Source organism: Stegodyphus dumicola, chromosome 12 (genome assembly GCF_044657685.1).
Source record: "Stegodyphus dumicola isolate Sdum_Otavi_A_Nest chromosome 12, ASM4465768v1".
Lineage (NCBI taxonomy): Eukaryota > Metazoa > Arthropoda > Arachnida > Araneae > Eresidae > Stegodyphus > Stegodyphus dumicola.
Genome location: NC_140779.1, coordinates 101,588,677 through 101,612,994, shown reverse-complemented (window position 1 = coordinate 101,612,994; position 24,318 = coordinate 101,588,677). Strand labels below are relative to the sequence as shown.

Here is a 24,318-nt window from a genome sequence, read left to right as displayed (position 1 = left end):
TCAGGAGATGCATTGAATGAAATATAAATGTCATAAATTAAAAATTTTTCATTGTTTCCTTCATATAAGGGATTAGGTATTTTTGATTTGCTGAACAGATTTCAGTTTATTACATAGATATAGGTTTATGAGGCCCCATCACTGTGTTTTTGGCGTACTTAAGAAACTAGATCGTGTAATGTGACTTTTAGAACACAAAGATTTAACAAAGAAGGATTTACCTTAAACTATGTCGAAATAAGTAGAATTTTTGTATTTCAAGTAAACGTTTGTTGAAGGTTTTTGATTTTGTGTAATTTTTATAGCATCCGGAATGGATTAAAATCATTGACCGTGAATAACATTTTGCTTTTGTAAAATGGCAACAATCTAATCCGTCTGACTTGTTTTGAAATGGAAGTGTTTCGGAACGGTTTTTTGCTCTTGCGGATCACCGAGACAAGCGGCAGCACGATCGCTGCGCTCCGTAAAAAAGTGAAAATTTTTCCTTTCCTCTTGGTGATTATAAATTAAATTTCTTTGAAAAATGTTTATTTTTCCCCTACAAAACCTATATCATTCCAATGAATTTCGGCTCCGATGCTGACTAGAATAAAACAGCGGACAATGTAAGGATATACTCCAAAAGCCTGGAATTTTAAGATAAGTACTTTTCTTTCATCTAAACTAAATCAAATTTCTATAAATAAGTGCCTTTAAATCAATAAATCTTAATTTTTCATCAGTTTAAAGCATTAAAAAATACTTGAAATTGCCATTGCTTGTGGCTTCCTTTGTGTATCAACTCGAAACAGACGCCAGCGTTATCAGTTCACGTCTGTCAACACTTACAAAGCCCTTAAGGAATCTCGAGAGAGGGAAAATTTGGGGATGAGAGGGATAATTTGGGCATCGCGCTATTTCCCTCTCGGATCTTCTGGATTCTCTTTTCTTTCTAGATCGCTTGAATATAGTTTCGCCTTTAAATAATATTATACCTCACCGATTTTTTCTCATACTGTTCTTTGCTATCTGTTAAATGTCCATATGTAAGGGGTGGTTTATTCTTCACCGCCTTAAATGAATTTTTAGAACTATGAGCTTATATAAATAACAGTGTGCCTCATTGTGTTATATTAACATTATTTAACTAGTAATAAATTATGATAGTAAAATAATTAATCTTGTAATAAATTATGATAGTTAAATTAATAAATACTGTTTAATTTGTGTTTTTAATACATATACTCAGTAATTTACACACACACACACACACATATATATATATATATATTTATTTTATTTATTTATTTATTTATTTGGGTGTGTGCGGTTGTGGTCTTGTATTGTATATGGTTCTATGTTGTTAGTCTGCTGCTGCTTTTTGAAAAATGTATGAAAATGTTGAGAATGAAAGTAGCATAAGTTACTTTGGTTAAATTAATATATACTTTTGTTTGATGACCTTTGTTGATATCTCAGGATGCAAGCGTACATATTACTTTATATTCCATGCTAAATACCTTGATACGAAGCATTTTAACACCGTCAATATTTGTTTTTTCCCCAGTAACACATCTATTCACCATTACCAAACACACTCACTACACAAACACACCTGTGAGACACTATTTATTGTAAATGAAGACAGTTTCTTCTCCTTTTAACTACACTCATGGACACAATCGTATTTAGGATATTTTCTACTTCTTTTCCTTTTCTTTCTATAGGCCTTTTTTTTTTTTTCCCTCTCTATTGTTTTTGGGCCATTTATTTTAAGTTTTATTTTGTCCCATCTTTTCTTCCTGGCCTTTTGAACTCGTACAAGATGTACGAAGTTCCTTTTTACTCTCCTCAAATACGAAATTGCCACTCTTTCTATATACCTTTCCTTGGCACCTATGCTTGATTTTTCGCCCATCGGTGCAGAAAGACTTAGCGGGTGCAAAACAAGACATCTGTCTACTTTATCTGTCTGTCTGTCTGTCTGTTTGTTTCGGAACGATGATTATAAAGTTTTTCGTGTTTAGTAAACAGTCTTTAAACGGTATTAGTCTAGTTTTACATTATATTCAACATGACTAAAGTAACAAAAAGTGAACCGCTACCTACTGTAGCACAAATTGATGCTGATACTGTTACCCAACTAGCAAATAAATACTGGGCACCGCATATTTTTAAACAGCGTGTGGAGTTTGATTCTTCGATTATTAATGATTTGTACACCGATGAAATACTTGGATCAGGTTTCGCCATCAGGAGGATTATGCTTCTTGAATTCAGTCAATATCTAGAAAACTATCTGTGGCCCAATTATAAGGATAATGCATCTCATGCTCATATGATGTCAATTGTTATAATGGTTAACGAAAAGTTTCGCGAACGTGTTTCAGCGTGGGAAGCTTTCAAGTCGAAACCTGAACATTTCCCTCAATTTTTTAAACAGGTTTTGCACAGTACTTTAGATGAAGAGATATCTCTTAGAGAAAGAACGTGTTTACTTGTTTTCTTAATTCATTGTTTTAACAGCTGTGAAGTTGAAATTATTAGAGATAATATTAAGAAATTAGTTTCATTAGGTATATGGACAAATATTCTTCCAGAACGAAGGGAACAAGAGTTTAAGAAGTGCACATTCTTAGTAAAATATTGGAATAAAATTAAAAAAAAGGACAAAACATTAAGTACTGATGAGTTAGAATGTTTGAATTTTGAAAGGAGTTTTTTGTTTAACTTGATAAAAAAATTCTTTGTAGTTTTAGGCGTTATACCTAATCAAGAAAAATCTCGTGAACTTGATAAAGAAATGTGGGAAAAAGTTCATTATTGTGAAAGGTTCATTGAACTTTTGATAGATCTTGAAGCATTGCCCTTAACAAGGCGTTTTTGTAATGTACTTTTGGATGACAGCCATGTTGTTGTAAGGTGCCAGTTATCTGAATTAACTAAAAGAGTTGAGGGACGTCTCTTCACTCAGTTATTAGAGATTTTAAAGTTTTATTCTAGATTTGAAGTAAATGAATTTACTGGAGAACCATTAAGTGATAATGATATGATGTTAATACATTATGCATTATTCACAAATGTTCAGAAAGCAGCATTTAAAAAGTTTCCTGATCTTAAACAGTTTTACCTTGCAAATGTAGCCGGTGTTGATACTAGGCAAAACCTTGAAAAAATTTTCTTGCCATTAGAGAATCGGACATTACATGAAATTGCTGCTTTTGTGAAGCTTTTACCTGGTGTACTTGATACACCTGATGTAGAAAAACCTTATGATCATCAGTTCCTTCTGGAATTGTTAATATCAAAGCTCGAAAAAAGGGATTCTCAGTTAGAAGCTTTAAATCAAATGCCACTATATCCAACAGAAAAAATTATATGGGATGAAAACATTGTGCCATCAGAATATTTTTCTGGTGAAGGTTGTCTTGCCTTACCAAAATTAAACTTGCAGTTTCTTACTTTACATGATTATTTGTTTAGGAATTTTAATCTCTTTCGCTTGGAATCAACTTACGAAATTAGACAGGACATTGAAGATGCTATTAGAAGATTGAGGCCATGGCAGACTGAAGTTGGCGATGTCATGTTTGGCGGTTGGGCTCGAATGGCACAGCCCATAACAACTTTTTCGATTATTGAAGTTGGCAGACCAAATATTGGTGAAAAACAACCATCCAGAGTAAAAGCAGATGTAACTGTTACCTTGAGTACTAGACATGACATTAAATCGGAATGGGAAGCTCTTCGTAAGCATGATGTTTGTTTTTTTGTTACTGTAAAACCAAAATCATTACCTGGCACTGCTTATGATCCAAAAGAGCCATTTGTGTCCCAGGTTGGCTTGACATATGTTAGAGGTTGTGAGATCGAGGGTATGCTAAGTCCAACAGGTAAAGTTATTGAAGAAGGACCTGAACCCAAACCTGAATTTGAAGGTGATAAGCGAACCTTCCGAGTATGGCTTGATTGCAATCAGTATCGTTTAGATATGTTAAATGCTGTGGGGGGAAAAGAAGATGTTTATGAAACTTTTAATGTTATAATAAGAAGAAAGCCAAAAGAAAACAATTTCAAAGCCGTTTTGGAGACCATTCGAAATTTAATGAATACAGAATGTGTTGTTCCAGATTGGCTTCATGATATTGTATTAGGTCATGGTGATCCGGGTGCAGCACATTATACAAAAATTGAAAATCAGCTCGCAGAATTTGATTTTAATGATACCTTTTTGAATATGGATCATTTGCGAAAAAGCTTTCCAGATTATGAGCTGCAGGTAAATGTAGATGATCCTAAGAAATTAGTACCACCATTCAAAATTGAATTTCTGCCAAGTAACATTTGTCCTAATGATGAATCCAACAAAGAAAATATGAAGAAACTTAAAGTCACCCCACATGTGTTACCTAGCCGAGGTCCATATCTATATGAACAGCCAAAGAAAAATATGGTTCAGTTTACTTCTACACAAGTTGAAGCTATTCGATCAGGCATGCAGTTAGGTTTGACTATGGTGGTTGGACCTCCGGGTACTGGTAAAACTGATGTTGCTGTACAAATAATATCAAATCTTTACCATAACTTTCCTAATCAGAGGACACTTATAGTAACTCATTCTAATCAAGCCTTGAATCAACTTTTTGAAAAAATTATGGCTTTGGATATTGATGAAAGGCATCTGCTTCGTTTAGGTCATGGTGAAGAATCATTAGAAACTGAAAAAGATTTCAGTCGATATGGACGTGTGAACTTTGTCTTAGCTAAACGATTAGAATTGTTAAATGAAGTGAAAAGTTTACAAGAAAGCTTGAATGTTCCTGGTGATGTTTCATATACTTGTGAAACAGCTGGCCATTTTTTCATGTATCATGTCTTAGCTCGCTGGGAAGAATTCCTTAGTAAAGTCAAACCTGGCAAAAATCGAACAGTATCTGTAGAAAAGATTGCAGAATGTTTCCCTTTTAAGAAATTTTTTGAAGGAGCTCCACAACCTCTGTTTCATGGCAAGTCTTATGCTGAAGATACAGAAATAGCTGAAGGTTGCTTTCGTTATATAAAGAAGATTTTTTCTCAGTTGGAGGAATTTCGAGCATTTGAGCTTCTTCGCAGTGGTTTAGATCGATCACAGTATTTGCTTGTGAAAGAAGCAAAAATAATAGCTATGACATGCACACATGCTGCATTGAAAAGGAAAGAATTGGTAGAACTTGGCTTTACATATGATAACATTCTGATGGAAGAGTCTGCCCAAATTTTAGAAATAGAAACATTTATTCCTCTTTTGCTGCAGAACCCAAAAGATGGGTTTAACCGTCTGAAGAGGTGGATTATGATAGGTGATCATCATCAGTTGCCACCTGTAATTAAAAACATGGCCTTTCAAAAATACAGTAATATGGAGCAATCATTATTTACTAGGTAATTTTTTAAAATTATATTTGCTTTATTTCAAAGTTATTTTGAATCATCGGTGCTATTTCGTTAGAGCAACGTCAGTTAAAAATACGCCACTTTTTTTTGGCCACCAATTATTGCTAAGTTTAAAATTATGAAATAATAATAGAGTTCAAAAGTTTAAAGAAATTCACTTCTGTAAAAAGTAATTTTTTAAATTTCATAATTCTTAAAGTAAATTTTTCTTTTTAACTTTTTAATCTAGAATATTCTACACATAAATAAATAAAAAATAACAAAACAAAATATAATCTAAAAAGGTGGCATAATATTACAAATATCATTCAGTATAGAAAAAATTTCAGTTTTTGAATACAACTGATGCCACATAAATTCTATCAAATATGACTCTAAATGCTGGTGAGCAGTTTACTGCTGACGTTTATTCTTCCATTTAGCACTGTCCCACAATCGTTCCACAGTTTAGATATGGCATCAGGTTTCGGGGTTTACAAAATTATAATTCACAGTGAAATTTTCATACCTATCATTTCTTAATTCCTCTTTCTTAAGGGAAAAAAATGCACCATCCGCGGATTCAATTTTTATGCGCCTCCTGAATAGCAGTCATTGTATCACAACGGGAACATTGGGAACGGCGACCAGAAAATATTTTTTGCTTTTCCGGCATAAACTCCCGAATACCCATTGTTCCGGAAAAATACATCAAATTTTTTTTTTTTTTTTTCTTTTTATTAAAAGACTTTCATGTATTTCTATGATTTTTTTTTTTTTTTTTTACAAGACATCAAACTATTTACACATACCTCCCTCGAGTTGTTATGGCCGAGTTCTAGCTTGAAGTTGGCAAAATTCAATCTGTATCAATTCTTGACACCACAGATAGATTGACAAACAGCATTGACTAAGAAAGATGCGAGCCTTCAAACCATGTATTGATTCTCAATCTTTTTTTTTTTTTTTTTTTGCACAGCAAGAATGTATGTAACAATGCCATATGGGAGCTTTGTTCGAGTCAAAAGTGGTGCTAATTTGGTAGACAGTTGTACGGATTTTTGGCGATTTACATTGGCGCAATTGTTGGTGCGGTTTTTACAGTCGTCAGCCATCTTGAAAAATGCTGTTTTTACGTATTTCACGCATAGTAAAGTATTCGAAACTTTAAAAAATTAATATCGTTAAAAATAATGGATTAATTTTTTTTGTTGAAAACGTTTTTTTTTTTTTTTTTTTTTTTAAGTTGGCTGTCAAATGTAAATAAATGCATTTATTAAGAGTATAAAATGCTAAAGTAAGTTTAAATTATTACTTTCATATAATAGAATAAAAACATTGCGCCAACATTTAATTGGAATAAAATATTACTTAAATTGAATATTGAATTAAAAACTTCATACCAACATTTAAAAGAATTCAAATTTTTCAATTACTTAAATTCAAATCCTTTAAAATAAGTTTTATAGGATATAATTATTTAACATTAAAACATATGTAGCAATGAATATCTCGGGAATTTTTGAAAACAGTGTATTAATTTTTTAATAAAAATTGAAGTATACAATAATAAAGTAAAAGAAAAATATGTACTATTCTGTTTCGAGGTTCGTAAAAAATTGCCAAATTATCGTTGATGCCAATGCTGCCAAAAAGAATTGCGGCAAGAAAGGAAGTATAATAGTAAATAACTATTTAAGATTTATGTTTTAATTTAGATGAAAGGTTAATTTCATATAATACTTTTTTATTATTATAATTTATATGAAAAAGGCGGTAAAAGTATAGTTTAGGGTACCCCTTCTCGAAACATCGCGATTTTTGGCGGTACGTGGATACTGATTTTGTAAAATTCTTGGACTTAATATTTTGGCTTGCGAAGCAGCGATTTTTTACCCAAAAATCGCCAGTTAATCTTTGGATTATGGTAACTTGCGAAAATTTGGCGACCAACCCTGCTACAGCAACCTGCTAGTTTTTGTTTGGAAGCCATTTTGTTTTCACGAAGTAAAGACTTTTTTTTTACTCAACATTTTTTTCCAACAATCTGCTAGCCGAATTATGCTTATGCTAAAACTTTTGTGGAACAAAAGTGCTTAATCATGATGAAGATTAGGTGCGAAATTGGGACAAAGTCCAGAATCGCCCACTGCTTACCTACCGCGTCTTTAAGAATTGCACATACACGGTATCATCCATGTATATGTCGACCTATTTTCACTTGGAAAAACATCCCAGAATGGCATTGCGCACACTCTTGACTTTATCCATGGACACTGCTAAAGTCCTAGCTAGTAACCTTTATCGCTTTACCAAAATGTCGCCAAACTACCTGTTACCATATTCCAAAGATTAGCCAAATCGCCGCTACACAAAGCCAAAATAACAAGACAAACAATTGCACAAACTCGGTATCCATGCACACATTGACTTATTTTCACTTAAAAAAAATCCCCGAATTGCACAAAAATGGCATTGCACACTCCTTTGACTTTATCCATGTACACTTCGACCTATTTTCACTTTAAAAAAAATCCTCGAATTGCACAAAAATGGCATTGCACACACTTTTAACTTTATCCATGTACACGTCGATCTATTTTCACTTAAAAAAAAAATCCCAGAATTGCACAAACTTGCATTACACACTCCCTTTACTTTACCCATGTACACATCGATATATTTTCACTTAAAAAGTCAAAGGAGCACCAAATTCTACACTATAGGCAAACAAAAAATACATAATCTCAATAAAATACGTTTCAAACCAAACAATAAAATAACATAAAAAAGGAAAAACATGTTAACCAAAAACAAATATTCACTTACCATGATTTTCGAGTTCGCTTCGTACACCCAGAGCCACGTAAAAATCAAAATATCAATCATACTCAAATGACTTTTTCAAACCAGGTACTCTTTCTGATCGAATAATTCACATAGTGACCATCTGAACCTTTTTTCCTACAAACCCATTCAAATCCATCTAAATGGTTTTTACGTTCGACTAGACGCATATCCGTCCTACATACAGGACACTTATAATGGCTACTAAGTAAACCTTCATTTACACACCAGTCAATTAAAGCTTTTTTCCCCTTTCGCTCCAAATCTTGCAGAAACTTCAAATTAATCTTACTACATTCGGCCATTCTACCGTCTAATGAATCAAACCAACACACACCACAAAAACGCTTACAAAACATTCCATGATTCAAAATTTCCCAGAATCATGCACCCGATTATGTCACAATAGGGTTTCCATAACATTCAACTACTCAGGCTACCATAAATGAAACAACTACTTGGCGATAAATCAAACAACAACTTCGCCATGATACAAGGGGTACCTTAAAGTCTACTCTATCCGAAAAAAGCTAAACATGACTGAATGGAAGCATAAGATTAAATAACTATTTCAGATCATTATTATAATTTATATAAAAATTGCTAAACATAACTGAATGGATGCCTGCATCGCTATTTCGCTACCGACTTATTGCTAAAGCATAATTTCACCTCGTTGGTTGTTCAAATGTAATTTTCTATAATGAATGATGCCTTTTCTTTGAAAATATTCTCGGTAAAGTGCAGAATCGCTCACTTATTTGTTTGCCGCTTTTTACAAGGGTGAAAACTATTGGATTTTTGTCAATTTTCTTTTACTCTTTAAGTGAAAATAGGTCGATGTGTACATAGATAAAGTCAAGGGTATGTGCAGTGCCATTTTTGTGCAATTCTGGGATTTTTTTTTAAAGGGAAAATAGGTTGATGTGTACGTGGATACCGTGTATGTGCAATTCTTAAAAACGCGTCAAGCAGTGGATGATTCTGCACTTTACCCAAAATTCTATTGCCGACGTTTCGTCATGGGCAATTCCCAAATTGTTAAATCCATAGGATATCAAAAAAGGATCTTAAATCAAAAAATGATTTAAAAATTAAACTAGTATTTCAATGGCGTCTTAAGAAATATAGAACTATATAAACTTACGCAATCTGAAATCAATGCTTATACTAGATTTGGCGCTTTTGCACATACATTTTCGCTGCAATTTTCTTATGACTTTCAAAACAGAATAGTAATCTTTTTTATGTTAATCCTTTTAAAATAGTCTGGCAATTTGCTGCAGGTTTGTAAAACCAGAAATGCAGGTAGAAATTATTCCCCTTATCTACTCGGTTTCACCCTAAAAAATGTTTTTGACAACCTTAAATTCCGCCGTACCAGTTTTGTCAGCCTCGCAAGTAAGCCTGATCATCCCGGATAAGAACTCCAGAATCAATTTCAAGGCACGAAATCATCCCAAACCATTCTTCCTTATAAAAACAAGGAAAATGAGCATCGGTAACCCAAGAGGGGGGGGGAAACCCTCAGGAACCCAAGCTGTTTTAACACTTTGGTGTGCCTAAATGGACATTCATTATTAGTTTATTTAAGTTCCTGTTCTAATTTTGTTCATCAGAGCTACCTTTTAAAGTTCATTCTGGATTTCTCATATGATATTAGCCCTAAGATAAGTGGAGCAAGCATTATTATTTCTAGAATATTTGAGAAATATGTGACAAAATGAAAAATGTCTGCATGGTATCAACACGTAATGGATGTATTTTACAGAAAGTTTGCAACGAATTTCTTACTTTTTGGAGAGCGTCTGGAAGAGAACAATGAAAACATGATATTGAATGTTTTATTTCTGATACTAGAATCTTAACATGTTTATCTTACCTTTATTTTCTATACTTTTCACTAGACACAAGAATGGAAAATATCAAAAAGGCTTCTAATCTTATCACATGGGCAAACATTATAGATAGGGATGTTTTTATTAATACAGAAATTGAAAATTTACGATTTAAAAGATTCATCCAATATGTCTTAATGCATCATACACATAGCTGGCACTAGGCATTTTCCCACCTGATGCAATATCCGTGGATCCTAAATTCTGCTGCCTAGTGCCTTTCTAAATTCTGCTTCTAATGCCTGCTCTAAATTCTAAAAGTTTTGCCATTTTTAGATTTTGTTGTTCGGTGTGTCACTAAATTCTAAAAATTCTGTCACATTGGCTCTGTAACCGGCCTTTATCATATATATTTCATATTTTTTCTGAATGTTCATATTACTAAAGAAATAAAATTAGCTGCTTTTTTTATACATTCTTAATGTATTTGGTGGTTTTTAGAATAACACAAATCCTTAATGAAATCTAAAAATTCTAAAATGAAAAGGAAACGTGTTGAAGAAAGAAACTGAATACATAAAGAAAATTAGTCTTCAAAGATATGTGCAGTTATTATTATGTAAATTACCCAATTGTTTATGATTTGAGCCTTTACTATAATTTCCCACTTCTATTTCCTCGTATGACAGAGTTTGCCATTTCAAGTTCCTCATATGATAGAGTTATTGAGCCATATTAAATTAAAATTAAATTGTACAATCTTTGACCACTAGTCTACATTTTTAGTTTGAATTGGACTGTTCTTGTTTAATTATGTCACCGTGAGCTGTAATTGATTTTATCAGCATCAGAACATGCTTTTATGTTCCAAGTTCTTTTTAAATAAGAGGCTTATTTAAACCTTTGTCTGTCTGATATTGTATTGTAGTTACTTTCAGACATAGTAGCAATAATTTGCTTCACGTTTTTCAGGGGTTTGGGACTATTTAACTTTTACCATATGAAGTAAACTGTCATAGGTACATTGTGGAGAGGTTGACAAGATAGGAAATAAAGCACGCAGAAACTAGCGAGGAGTGTTGTTGTTACAAAAGATAACTATTTTCTAACAACTTTCAACAAAATATTTATCTATCATTTTAATTTGAAGCCTTACAAAACATAAATGTTTTGTAGCTTTTAATGCGTAATTATCCTAATGTTATAAATTACGTGTATTTTAAACTGTGAAATTTTATTATATTTTTGATTTTAATAGGGCTTTTTTAACAAATATTGTTAAAAAATGAAATTTAATAGAGGCCATGTAAATCCATAGTGACTAAGATTATCAAACTTCCTAATTTAATTATTTATAACTAACTGCTTACCCTTAAAAATTATCTCTACATATTAAAGCGAGTTATTGCCTTTCATTAATACTCACTGTGTTCACAAGATAAAATACAAAAATGTAAAAATTCAAGTAAAACTTATTATTTGCGTCTAGTGAGACTTAATACAAAATAACGTATCACCTCTGGTGCTTTCATGGCTTATTAGAACCTTAAAGTATATTAACTGGGTTACAATCCCTGGAACTCTACACGAAGCTATGACACTAATTGCATCAAACAGAGCCTGACTAACTTTCAACACTTGCTAACCATGCCTACAGGTTTTCAGGCCTTTCAGATTTGTTCTAATCAGCAGGTCTCTCTCTAGACAAGCAGGAGCAGTGACAACATTCAGTCTTTTGGTTATGAATCATGTTGATTATGAGCTTACTTCTCATTTTAAACTATGCCATTTGACATAAAATCTACCTTCTATTTACTAAACCTCTACACTGACCAAGTATGTGACAAAATGAGACAAAAAAAATCAACATAAAGCTAATTGTTAGTAAAACATTAATGTCACTTGTCTTCTCTCAAATATGTCCAGCTATTATAAGTGTAAAATATTTAATGTTGCTTTATAAATTGCATAAAGTTTATTTTATTCTCAGACTTATTAATAATTATGTAATCTATTTTATTTTTAGGATGGTATTACAAAAGTGAAATTCAGGCATAGATAATATTTTTAATTGAATTTATTGAGTTCCCATTTGTCATAGGTCCTTAATTTTTTTCATTAATCGTCCTTAAAAGTCCTTAAAAATACTTAAGTTCTGTGTGCAGAAATGTGTACAAACCCTGTAAAGGAATGAAAATTGTCGCTTGTTACTTTTTTTCCAGTTAATCCTTGTATTCGCTGAAAATTTGTTCTCCTGTCATATTCTGCTTGACAACTAGAATTATACTGTTACGAAATGTACAGGTGCGGTAAGATAGCTTCCCCGCAAAGCAATTTTAGTGTTGCCATAAAATGGCAAAGGAGGGTTGGGTTGCCACATTTGGCAAAAATTCGCCCATTTGGCGACAAAATTGGCAATATACCATGGGCAGTTGGAGAACCTTCTGGAACGAATTCTTACCGGTTTAGCCCAGAATGTTCTCGAATACAAGCCGAAAGCTATATAAACCCTGCTGGTCTGCAGTCAGTGAGTGAGTCGAGAGGGCAAGTGAGTACGTCTCAGAGAGTGTAAATGGCATGTGATGGATCAAGGAGCCATTCCTTAAACCACATATTTAACAATAACCCCCATGTTTAACAGTAAACCACATATTTAAAAAATAATTATCAGTTATTGCTGCTGGTTATTTCATAAAATCAGCTGCAGAGTAGCTCAAATTGGAGCTGTAAAAAAACGGGAAATGTGATTTTACAGCTATGTATGTTTTTGCCTTACTTCAAGAATAAACTGTATTAATTACTGCATAATTTTCTATTTGACTGTATCTGCATTTGATTTTACGTGTTTGGAAACCTTTGTATAAGTTCTTTTTTACAGTTAAAATATAACAAGAATGTTGCATTATTTTGTAGAAGATTTTTAAATATCATATTCTGAAGATTAACCTTGAATACTAAAATATATGAAGGAAGTGTATAATTGATGATTATATATAAATGTTTTTCACCTTTTAGTATTAAATATTTAAATAGTAAGTGATAATCAAATCAGAGTATTGATACTTAGCTGAAAAAGGTAGCAATTAATATTAAATTATTATATAATCAGTTTGAATGTACTATTATTATGTTTCCAACAGATTTGTCCGACTTGGCGTACCAACAATAGATCTGGATGCTCAGGGTCGTTCAAGACCTAGCATTTGTGAACTGTATAGATGGCGCTATAAGAATTTAGGAAATCTGCCTCATGTTTTGAACTTACCTGAATATAAAATGGCTAATGCTGGTTTCTGGTTTGACTATCAACTCATAAATGTTGAAGATTTTAATGGCGTTGGTGAATCAGAACCTAATCCTTACTTTTATCAGGTAGGATAGGAATTTCTTACAGTATGAAATTTTTGAAAATGTATATGTTACTGTTTTCATCAGTAATTTTCAATTGCTATTTATATGTTGCCATTTAAGTTACTTTATAATTTCTTAAAATTTTTTTTTAATGTGTTCTAAAGATATTTTTTGTATTAGTATGAATAAGTAATTAGTAAGGTTAAGATTACATTGATATTTACAGGTGCATTTTACACTACTTGAAAACATCAATGGCACTTTAAATTTTTCCTTTTTTTTTTTTTTTTTTTTTCCTTTACCTTTTTTCCTCTTTGCTCCCCATAAAAGTTGAAGCAAAACTTAATCAGCATTCTTCATACAGTATAATTTTTTTCATAGAGGGAAAGCCATGTAGCCAGTCCATTTGCTGGGATTTGAACCCCAGATCAAACATGCAGGGCTGGTAATTTTACCACTTAGCGGTTGGTGGGCACAAAATGGGAGGAGCAAAAACCGTATTTTTATCAAAAGCATTTAGCAGATCAAATTGAACAAGATTTAGATAAAAAACTAGTGAAGATATTGTTAATATAATGGGAAAAATTAAGAATTCTGAAAGCTTTAGGAAAGATTTGATTGGAGTTGATGCCTTTAACTGAAGGAAATGAACTTTTGTAAATGTAAAAAGCTTCAAGGAAATTCATTTCACCAGCTGAAGAAGCTATATGGATAATTTTCTTAGAATCAAAGTCAAAAATTGGGTTAAATTTCCATCTATGACTAGCTATCAAAGATTTGTTTATTTCCCTTTTTCATACATAAGATTCATATTCCTTGATGCAAAATTTGAATCCTCTTTTAGTTTAGTCAGTATATCTCTAATCACACTGACAAGGTATATTATAAAAAACTAAAAGGGTATTATATTGTTCCTAAGTTATGAACTTTTTTTTTAGTTTCTCTACCCCCCCTTTTACTTTCTAAAATTATTTACACCATAAAAAATTCTTTTGAAGTCACTGATAAAGATATTTCTCCCCAGTATTCAGTTACAGTTTCATTTGCTATTAAATCACCATTTACTAATGTTCCAGTTAAAAGAGCATTAAAATGTTTTGAAACCAGACTTTGAGAATTTCTTTTCCCACATACTCAGGGCTTAATTTCTAAAATTAGAAGTGCTGGAGCCCTATGAAAACCTTCAAAGAAGAACAAGAGTAAATAAATAAATAAAATGACTCATTAATAAATTTAAAATTAAATAGTCAATTACTATCAAATTAATTAATAGCAATTTAGTTAATGTCTATAAATTGTTATTTAATCATAATTATTATATAATTAAAATTAAATGTAAAGATATAAATTAAAATTTAATAAGTGATTTTTAATATAATTTTATTGCTAAAAATAAAATTTTCGAGATAAAATTTCAACTGAACTTGTTATTCAATTACATAAAAGAAATGCAGCAACCTTCTTATTTAGGGCTCCGGTGAACTGCGGCTAGATTCATTACAAAAACTAAGAAATATCGGAGCCGGGATCCGTTGAACACTGGCACAATTTAAGCTTGGATCGTAGGGGGGGGGGAGAAGTTCTTTTATCATCACAAAAATTAAATATACTTAAAATATAGCTGATGAAAATTTAGATAATGCTTAAAAGAGAGTGAAACAGAATGAGGACGTGAGGGTATGAGTGGGTGGAAACAAAAAATAAGGGGAATCTTGGTGAGAGAGAACGTTCTCTTTGACTGCGGCTCTCTGCTGATATAATTATAGCCATCAAGCGTATGTGTGTCAGGAGTAAAATGAGTCCTGACTCTGACTCCTAAGGATGAATTTGAAAATGCTGGTTATGCTTTTCACCCCCCCGGTATTTGGTTACATTAGTGGATACTGTGGGAAGACGACATATAGCACGTGCTTTCACTCTTATTGTACTCGCTGTCACTTAACGCATGTTTAAGAACACAAATTTTCCTTTCTGCGAGGATAGGATAACTAATTGTAACTATCGATAACAATACACTAGATACGATGGCATGGCGAGAAATGTACACGTTCCTAAACAAACTCCCCCAAATTTATACCCTTCTTAAAGGGAAAGGTTTCCGTATGTGAGGGGACTTTACTTGAACGTCTCATGTTCTCAAGAGCTTGTATTTCTAGGCAAATAGAGTATTGCAAGATCTGCTTATTGTTAAACTAAAACAATAGGAATTCTAATTTTTTCCCCTTGAAATTGTGGCTCAGTTTTGTAAAAAGAAGTACCGGAACTCATCTTATTTAGGGCTCCGGCGTGCTCCAGCTAGAATTGTAATTTATCTTAAAAATTCAGAAGTACCAGAGTCGGACTCCGGCGCAATTTAAGCACTGCTTTAGGCAGCTTTCTTTTGGTCATTAATGTTTTTCTTTTCATCTTTAAGTGTCTTCCTTTTGCCTTGGGCGTCATATTTCTTTCTTTCTTTCTTTCTTTTTTTTTTTTTTTTTTTTTTTTTTTAAATTTTCATCTTTGCACAAAAATATATAATTTACTTCTTTCTCTTCTTCGGTTTTCTTCTCTCTGTATTAGTCTTAGGAATTAATTATTCTATGGTTTTAGAAATTCAGCGCATGTTGTCCTATAGTTGGGACCATTGTAACTTCCTTCTTTGACTACGTAGTAAGTGTTCCCTCCTTTAACTTTAGTTATTCTGTACGGTTCAAGATATTTTGGTTTTAATTTCAAATGCAGACCAAACTGTGTTCTTTTTATAGCTACCAAATCTTCAACTTTGTAAGATCTTGATTCTCTTCTTAAATTGTATGCTTTCTTATTTTCTTCCTGAATTTTAAATAGCTGTTGCTTTGCATGTTTTCTAAGTTGATTTCTTTTTAGCTTCAAAATTCGCTTGAAGTTCAGCTTCGATCATTTCAATCAACTGATCAGTACTTTTAGCATTTATCTTTGTCCCAAAGAGCAATTAAAAGGGTATGGTATCTATACTTCGCTGGTATGTCGAGTTCACAGCCTGCTGCAGTTCATTTGTATGTTCGTACCACTGATCCGGATTTTCTAAGGATAACTTTGAAAGAACTGATATGATAGTCTGATTGATGCGTTTGGCTTGATCATTGGCTCTAGGCAGGCCGGTAATATCAAATGATGCGTAATGTTCTCTTTAAAATAGTAATAGGCAAATTCGCTGCAGGTGAAGGCTGTACCTCTATCCAAGGTTATTTGGGAAGGACTGCCAAATACAGCCTTTTGTATCTCCGACTTTGCTATGACTTCATCGGATAATTCCCTAAAAATTTAATAAACGCGCAATATTCACTAAAATGTATTTATAAATTTTATGTGTACTCTCCAAAGATGCGAGGTGATCTAAATGATATGTTTTTAACAGCACATCTTCTCTCTGCAATGGATGCAAGACACCTTCTTTCTTTCCTCTCTTATAATTCACAAGAACAAAACGAATGCAATTTGCTATGATGTTTTCTACTTTCTGTCTTAATTTAGGGAGAAAATAATATTTTTCAATGTTTTAATATATTAACCAAACTAAAATGGTGTTAACATTTTACATTAAGGAATACAAATCTTATGCCCAAAAAGAAGAAATAAACAAATATTCGAAAGTTAATCAGAGTTGAAAACTGGGCGTAATTTTGACTTTGATTCTATGAAAATTCTCTGTAAAGCTTTCTTAATTGGTGAATTGGATTTCTTTGAAGCTTTCACAATCACAAAAAATTTTCTTCCTTTGTTAATGACATTTTTCTTAACAAATGGCACTACATTCCTGTTCATTTTGTAGCACTTTTTGCTTTCAACATTAATATATAACTTCTCCCATTTTACAGATTTTGTTTGTTTGTTGTTGTTCCTAAAAAGAGGGACCTGTATCTGATCACCCTCAAAATTGATAATTTTGTTCAAAATCTCTGCCAAAATAACATTGTTGTTCAGCCCAATTTAAAATTTTCTGGCATGATTCTTTTCCAGTTTGAATTCATTATAATCATCTTAACTATCCATGGAAGTTATGTGAGTATTCTCTGATTATATACCTAGCCTTCCTGCAAAGTTGGCAATCATTGGTGACTAATTTTTTTCCAACCTTACACATGAAAAACAGTAACCATTATAAAAAATGTGGTGACACATTGAAAATTGCATAAAACAGTAGCAAATTAATTAAATAAAAAGCACAAACGTCCATAATGAAATGCTGAGAATTACGTAAAACAAACATATGTAATAAAACACTCAAAATTTTCTAAAACAACATTGGTTATAATGTTCTCTGTAATTTTGCCTGTAAATTGAAATTCATTTTTGATTGTAAATTGGGCCTAATCATTTTTTTTTTCAGCGCAAGATTCTCAGAATTCTAACACTTTGTTCATATTCACTTTTGGCAGGTAACTTGAAAACATTGTGAAACCATTCTGGGATCTTAAATTGAGATTCTTCATGTTTTAAAAAATATGAAATAGTTATAGGAGTACAAAAAACCATTGTGAAATTTTATGCCTAACTGAAATGTGCAATCTTCAAAAAAGCTATTAGCATAGATTGTAGATGACAGTTATTATACATAATAGTTTCAGCTATGGGCAAAGATCTAGTTTTTAGTTATTTATCCATATTTATGTAAACAACATTTTGCATCTAAAAACTTTAAAAGAACACAGGCCAGTTTAAAACAAAACTCGGTACTTTTCCATTATTCACTTACAAAGTCGTCGATCATTGGCAACTAATTTTTCGCCAACCTGACGCATGAAAAACAGTAGCCATTTTAAAAAATGGCAACATGCTGAAAATTATATAAAATAGCAGTGAATTAACAAAATTAAAAATACAAGAAGCATCTATAATGAAACACTAAAAACTTCATAAAACTGCAACAAATAAACCAAATTAAAAACATAACAAACATCCATAAAAAATACTTTAAATTTTCTTGCTCTTCTGCCCATGTGCACTGCATGCGGCCGAATTCTTGGCATTGCAGAGCAACATGGTGCTGCTCTATTGCACAGACTATCTTCATGTGCATTCTTGTATTCTCATCTTCATGTGCATTCTTGTATTCTCATCTGCTAGACAAAATGTTACATTTATGAAAAAATGCAATGCTTTATTTTTTGTTTGCATGCAAACTCTAAAGTGGCATTGCAATTCATTACAAAGGGAAAAACTCTAACACTAATCACAACAAGCAAAAACCATTAACTTGATCCTGAAATTTCAGAACCATGCGCATTATGCCACAGCATAATGTGTAATGGCAGAATGCACCCGAAACTGTGGGTGAGTTTCTAGATAAATATGCTTCCACAAAAATCTGGGTTGCCTACTTCGGCAACATAGTGCTTTGCCCAGTGATTCTTGTCAGGGTTAGTAATAATAATAAAAATTAGACAGCACCATTATATGAATAAAAGATTAGGGACCAATCATTCATTTGGCACAGATAACATTTACAGTTATGCAAGAAACTACAGTACAAATTTCAGCTTGTGGCAAATAATTTATGCCTTTTACGTCATTTATTGCATGAAAGGACAGTTTTTTTTTAATTAAAAAAAGAATTTTTAATGAAAATGCTATGTAAAATTATTTGCCATCTTTGTAATTTTTTTTAGCTGTGATATATTTTGGGAACAAAAAGAAGATAATGATATATGTCTTTGCAATTTAATTGAATAAGTTTAATATTAATTATGTATTTTTATTTCATCCTTCTCTAGAACTTAGCTGAAGCAGAATATGTTGTTGCTGTCTTCATGTACATGAGAATCCTTGGGTATCCAGCTGAAAAGATATCTATCTTAACCACATATAATGGACAAAAGCATCTGATCCGTGATGTTGTAAATAAAAGATGTGCTGAAAATCCCGTTTTTGGACGACCTCACAAAGTAACCACAGTTGATAAATATCAAGGACAGCAAAATGATTATATCCTTTTGTCTTTAGTTAGAACAAAAGCAGTGGGTCATCTGAGAGATGTACGTCGCTTAGTTGTTGCCATGTCACGAGCAAGACTTGGATTGTATATATTTGCACGAGTATCATTATTCCAAAATTGTTTTGAACTTGCTCCGTCATTTAAAATTCTTATGCAGAGACCTCTTGAGTTACATCTTCTGCCACATGAAACCTATCCAAGCTTGAGAAAACATAATGAAATTCCTATATGTGAACCTTTTATTGTGTATGATATGCCACAAATGGCAAAATTTGTATTTGATTTTTATCAGCAGAAACTAGAATTTGTGAAACAACATGTCCAAGAAAATAAAAATTAATTTAGAAAAGAGCTTGCCTCTTTTTTGTAGGATTTTGGGTTCCTTTTTGATACGGTTTTTTAATTCACCTCAAAAAAGTATTTTTAGCGAGAGGATTTGGTTTCCTGGAAAATGAAAAGTATTGCTACTTCATGGAAGTATTTGTTGCAAGCTTTGTGTACAAGTAATTCAGCAAAAAGTTGTCTTGAATAATAATATTTTCATTTTAAATATGAGCACAAATATATACATGTCATTAATTTATGGTGAAATAATATGATATTTTTTTTTTAACCAGTAAGCAGTGCAGTTTTCAGCTGCAGGTTTTAAATATATTTTATATTCTATATCAAGGCTGCTCAAATTTCATGTCAACAGTCATTCAATGAGAATTTGCCTTCATAGTGTGATGTTGCATCAAAGACAATGGGAAGTTTTGTAGTGTCTTTATTTTCTGAAACTACAGCTTGATGCAGTAAAAAGTACTCTTGTTAAGTTTTTAAATACGTAGGTTGGGGCAAAAGTCATGGCAACTATTTTTTTTTTCTTGAAGAAACCAGTCCGGTTGGAAAATGTGACATATACAGGCGAAAGGATAAGGTATTAACTACATGTGTGGACAATGAATAGCACTGAAATATCGTAACACATGAATTTATTACGGTAGTATACAGGGCAATATGGCCTTCATCGTGCAAAAGAATGATAGCACAATACACATAAAGTTGACATGACAAACCTGGGCCTAAAGACCCTCAGTGTAGTCCCCTGCTACTGTCACCACACGCTGCCAACGATGTGGAAGGCACTAAATACTATCAGCCTCAGCATTTGCCGCATCATGTGTGAATCGAGTCAATCTGTTTGCGCACAGCATTAGCAATGTCCTCTCGTGTTGCTAACCGCCTACCACGTATTGGTTCCTTAATCTTGGGAATGAGATCAAAGTCACAGGGCAAAAGGTCAGGAGATATGGTTGGGTGCTCCAATTCTTCCCATCCCTAACGTTGGAGTAGTTGCTGTACACACTCTGCTGTATGTGGTCTTGCATTGTCATGTGGAATTATTGCACTGTCCACAAGATCCGGACATTTATCCCGAATGCCAGGTCATACCTGTCGCACCAGGAAGTCCCTGTAGTACTGTGCGGTCACTCTTCTGCCATGAGGAACAAAGTGGCAAACAGTGACAACCCTGACGATTAAAATAACTAAATGATTACCATTTAGTTATTTAATGATAAACATGTTAGAAATATTTGAAAGAAATCACAATCTGAGAATTTAATATTTAGCTGTCCACAAATTTGACTTTCAAAGTATAATCAACAAAAATATCTTGCATGTACCAAACTTCAGATTTGAGACAGAAAATAATTATAATAATTATGAATTAGAATTTTTCCTTTGCATTATTATTATTATTGTTTATTTATGTTTTTGTAGATATTTAGGAAGCTAAATTAAAAATTTATTTAACATATATTTTATTTTCTTAAAAAAAGTAAATTCTAGCCCGTCAGCTGTTTTCATACGATACACATGCAATTTGAGTTTGAAGCCACTGAATTATGGCACATGCTTTCATTTTGTTTGAAACCATTGGTAAATTAAGATTGAATTTTACTTATTTTTTAATTCACAGAGGATAATCTGTAGTAGATTTTTAAGGCTTGCCTTTTGTGAATGTATAACTGATTTTATATAAATATTTCATATGTATTGATTTTTGCTCTATATTAGTTTTTACTCTTATAAATATGGTATTTTTTTATAATATACTTCTTTCTTTTCTTTAATGTTTATTTGAAATCATCATTTCTCTTTGTTGTATAATTGAGAAAAATGTGCCTTTAGGTAATCTTATACACAATAAAAAATTAACAAGTTATTCAACTACAGTAATATACAGATAAATTTGAATGATTGTATGAACCATTAAAAAAATTATTGCTTTTTCAATGATGGTTTTGAAACTCAGGAAAATGAATACTGACATGAAATTGATTTTTTCAAAGGTGAATTCTGAAATCCAAGGAAAAAACTTCTGATAATAAATGTGGAGTTAAACAGGATTTTAATCAGTCCTATTTCACTCAGATATAATGTAATGTACAAGAAATTATGTAATATATCAAAATTATAAGCTACTTTAGTAAACTGCTGGTTGTAAAAATAATTTTTAATACGTATTTTGAAATTAAATAAAAGAAATGTTTAAAGTATTTTAATTTCTGAAATATTTGTATTTTTATAATGCTATTTATCATCAACTATTTTTGCCTTCTCAGTTTTATGTGTATAATTTCTGCAAGTAATAAACATGTGTAATATGAAGCATCTCTCAAACATTTTTTAAATTAGGATTCCCACTCACCTGGAAAATCAGGGAAATGAAAAATAGCTTACAAAATCATGGAAAATATGAACTTTTTGAGGAAAAAACGAGATTTTGTTCAAAATGTCAAAAGAACTTTAAAAAAAAAAGTACAGATCAATACTTTCAAATAATAAAAAATGAATCTTTTAAGTAGTACCCAATGAATAAAAACTTCTCCCCTAATAAAAAAAGAAAGAGTAGTTAAAAAGTCATGACCCTAGGTGGTTGTATATTATAGCTTAACATGGGGTATACGTTCCATCAAAGTAGAGCGTAATATGAAACAGTGTTAAACGAGGTTATCTCATCATGTAAATATTGGGGTTAGGGAAAGGGAAAGGTGGGTAGAAAATTGATCAGGTATTTTACCATTAAATTTATTAATTATGCTTTTTTATAACAATAAAACAAAAATTTATTTCTTACAAATATAGACACATAATAAACGATTATACATATAAAAATTAATAAAATTTTAAGTCAGTATGTTTATATTTCAGATCATTCAGTCTCTTCTGTATTTCCAATTTTCTGCCCTTTTATCAAGAAGGTATATAGTGTAATTTGTGTTTTCCTTTTTTGCACTCTGTAAGAAGTTGTTGGTAAGTGGATAAGGCATCTATAACACCCCATCTTGCCTTTGAACTCCTGTCAAAATTTGAGTCATTTTCAATAAATTGGTCCATAATTATTGGTTATAGTGGTCACACTGGTTTATAGAAACCCTGTTGAAAGTTTGTTTTGCTCTTCTTCAAAATCACTACTTTCAATATTTTTGTGTTCTTGGTTCGCTAATTCCTTGAGCTCATCATTAGAAAGACTTGCTGCTGTTTCTTGCACTATTTCTTTGACATCTTCCACATTTACCTCATCTAAACCGGTTTGTTTTGCTAATTCCACTATTTCATTCATATCGACAGAGTGCCCAGTGTCTCCGCCCTTGCTTAGATCTGGTCAAATGTTCTTTCACATACCTTTAAACATTTTTCTGTTACCTCATTCCGAGAAAGGTTTATGTTTCCTACAGCATTCATGATATTGTACATCTATGGAACCTTTCCCTCTTTACATAGACGTTCTTTGGCCTAACACTGCGTGCAATTTCGGGGAATCCCACAATTCAAATAAAAGAGCGTTAAATCGAAACAGCGTTAAGTGTGGTCTTACTGTATATTGAATAACTACTTTTAAGCACTTTAATCTACTGTAATTTAATCTACTGTAATTCTAAGCTCTTCGATTTTATGCTGAAGTACTAAAAGAGTAATGTTTATTATGAGTGATGTGGTTTAAACTTCTTTTGCAAAATGAAAAGTTTACCCTGCCCAAGCATTTGATATTTCTTTAAAACCTTACCTACTATTTTTTAACAGTATAGGTTGATATTTCTAGTTCTCTTTCTATGTATATGTTATTGTGAAAGACCGAAATTGGAGAATGTCGACTTTCACCGGAGAATATCAACATTCACCAAATACGTCGGTGGAAGATCGAATATTTCACTACATTCTTGTATATTCGGACCCTCACCGGTGTATGTCGACAATTACAGATATGCTCTGGTGAAAGTCGAAAAGGGAGGTCATAAAGTGCCATATAGTTTAGGTTGTTGCAATCAATAAGATTTGAATCACATAATTTAGTAAGTTTTTTACTACTGTTATTTTATTTTCTCATTTAGAATGTACTGTATAATTAAGTAAGTTTTTAACTTCTATTATTTTCCTTTCTCATTTTGAATGTATTGTGTGTTTTAGGTTCTCATGTTCTTATTTTAAGTCTCAAGTGCGTTTATTCGCGACTGAATTACGGAGAAGAAAATATAATATTGTTATATGTTCAACATTCACCATTAGTACAAGGTGAATGTCGACATTGACCGGTGTAAGTCAGAAATAAGAGTATTTGGAAAATATTTCAGACATACACCAAGAGACTATGTGAATATCCAGATTTCGGTGTTTCACCGTAACATATATATATGAAGGTCAGTCAGAAAGCTAGTTGCACTACTTAAGAAAACAAAACAAGATAGAAATTTTGTAATAACTTTATTTTATCCTAAAGTTTCATTAAAAATCTGCTTCTGTTATGTAAGCATTTAGAATGCTTAGATGTGATCCTCTCATGCAGAATAACAAGTGGCCCAAGACCGCACCAAGATATCACAGCCCATACCATAATGGCGCAACCTCCATCTTCACAGTCGGCAAGAGGCAGTTAGAATGAAACGCTTC

General features: G+C 32.1%; 1 protein-coding gene across 1 annotated transcript; it reads left to right on the top strand.

Annotated features, from left to right (window-relative positions):
• The first annotated feature begins 1,957 nt into the window (after nucleotides 1-1,957).
• On the top strand, nucleotides 1,958-21,932 carry LOC118191975 (RNA helicase aquarius). The gene is made up of 3 exons (XM_035362847.2): nucleotides 1,958-5,403; nucleotides 13,220-13,451; nucleotides 19,163-21,932. The coding sequence occupies exons 1-3, from the start codon at nucleotides 2,057-2,059 to the stop codon at nucleotides 19,721-19,723; spliced, it is 4,140 nt and encodes a 1,379-aa protein (XP_035218738.1). The 5' UTR covers nucleotides 1,958-2,056; the 3' UTR covers nucleotides 19,724-21,932.
• The last annotated feature ends 2,386 nt before the right edge of the window (nucleotides 21,933-24,318 follow it).

What these genes read in the sequence shown, in the direction of transcription:
- LOC118191975 (XM_035362847.2), top strand. Translation starts at nt 2,057, where the DNA reads ATGACTAAAGTAACAAAAAGTGAACCGCTACCTACTGTAGCACAAATT. An exon ending in GAGCAATCATTATTTACTAG is followed by an intron (nt 5,404 to 13,219) that starts GTAATTTTTTAA and finishes TGTTTCCAACAG; the next exon opens with ATTTGTCCGACTTGGCGTAC. An exon ending in CTAATCCTTACTTTTATCAG is followed by an intron (nt 13,452 to 19,162) that starts GTAGGATAGGAA and finishes ATCCTTCTCTAG; the next exon opens with AACTTAGCTGAAGCAGAATA.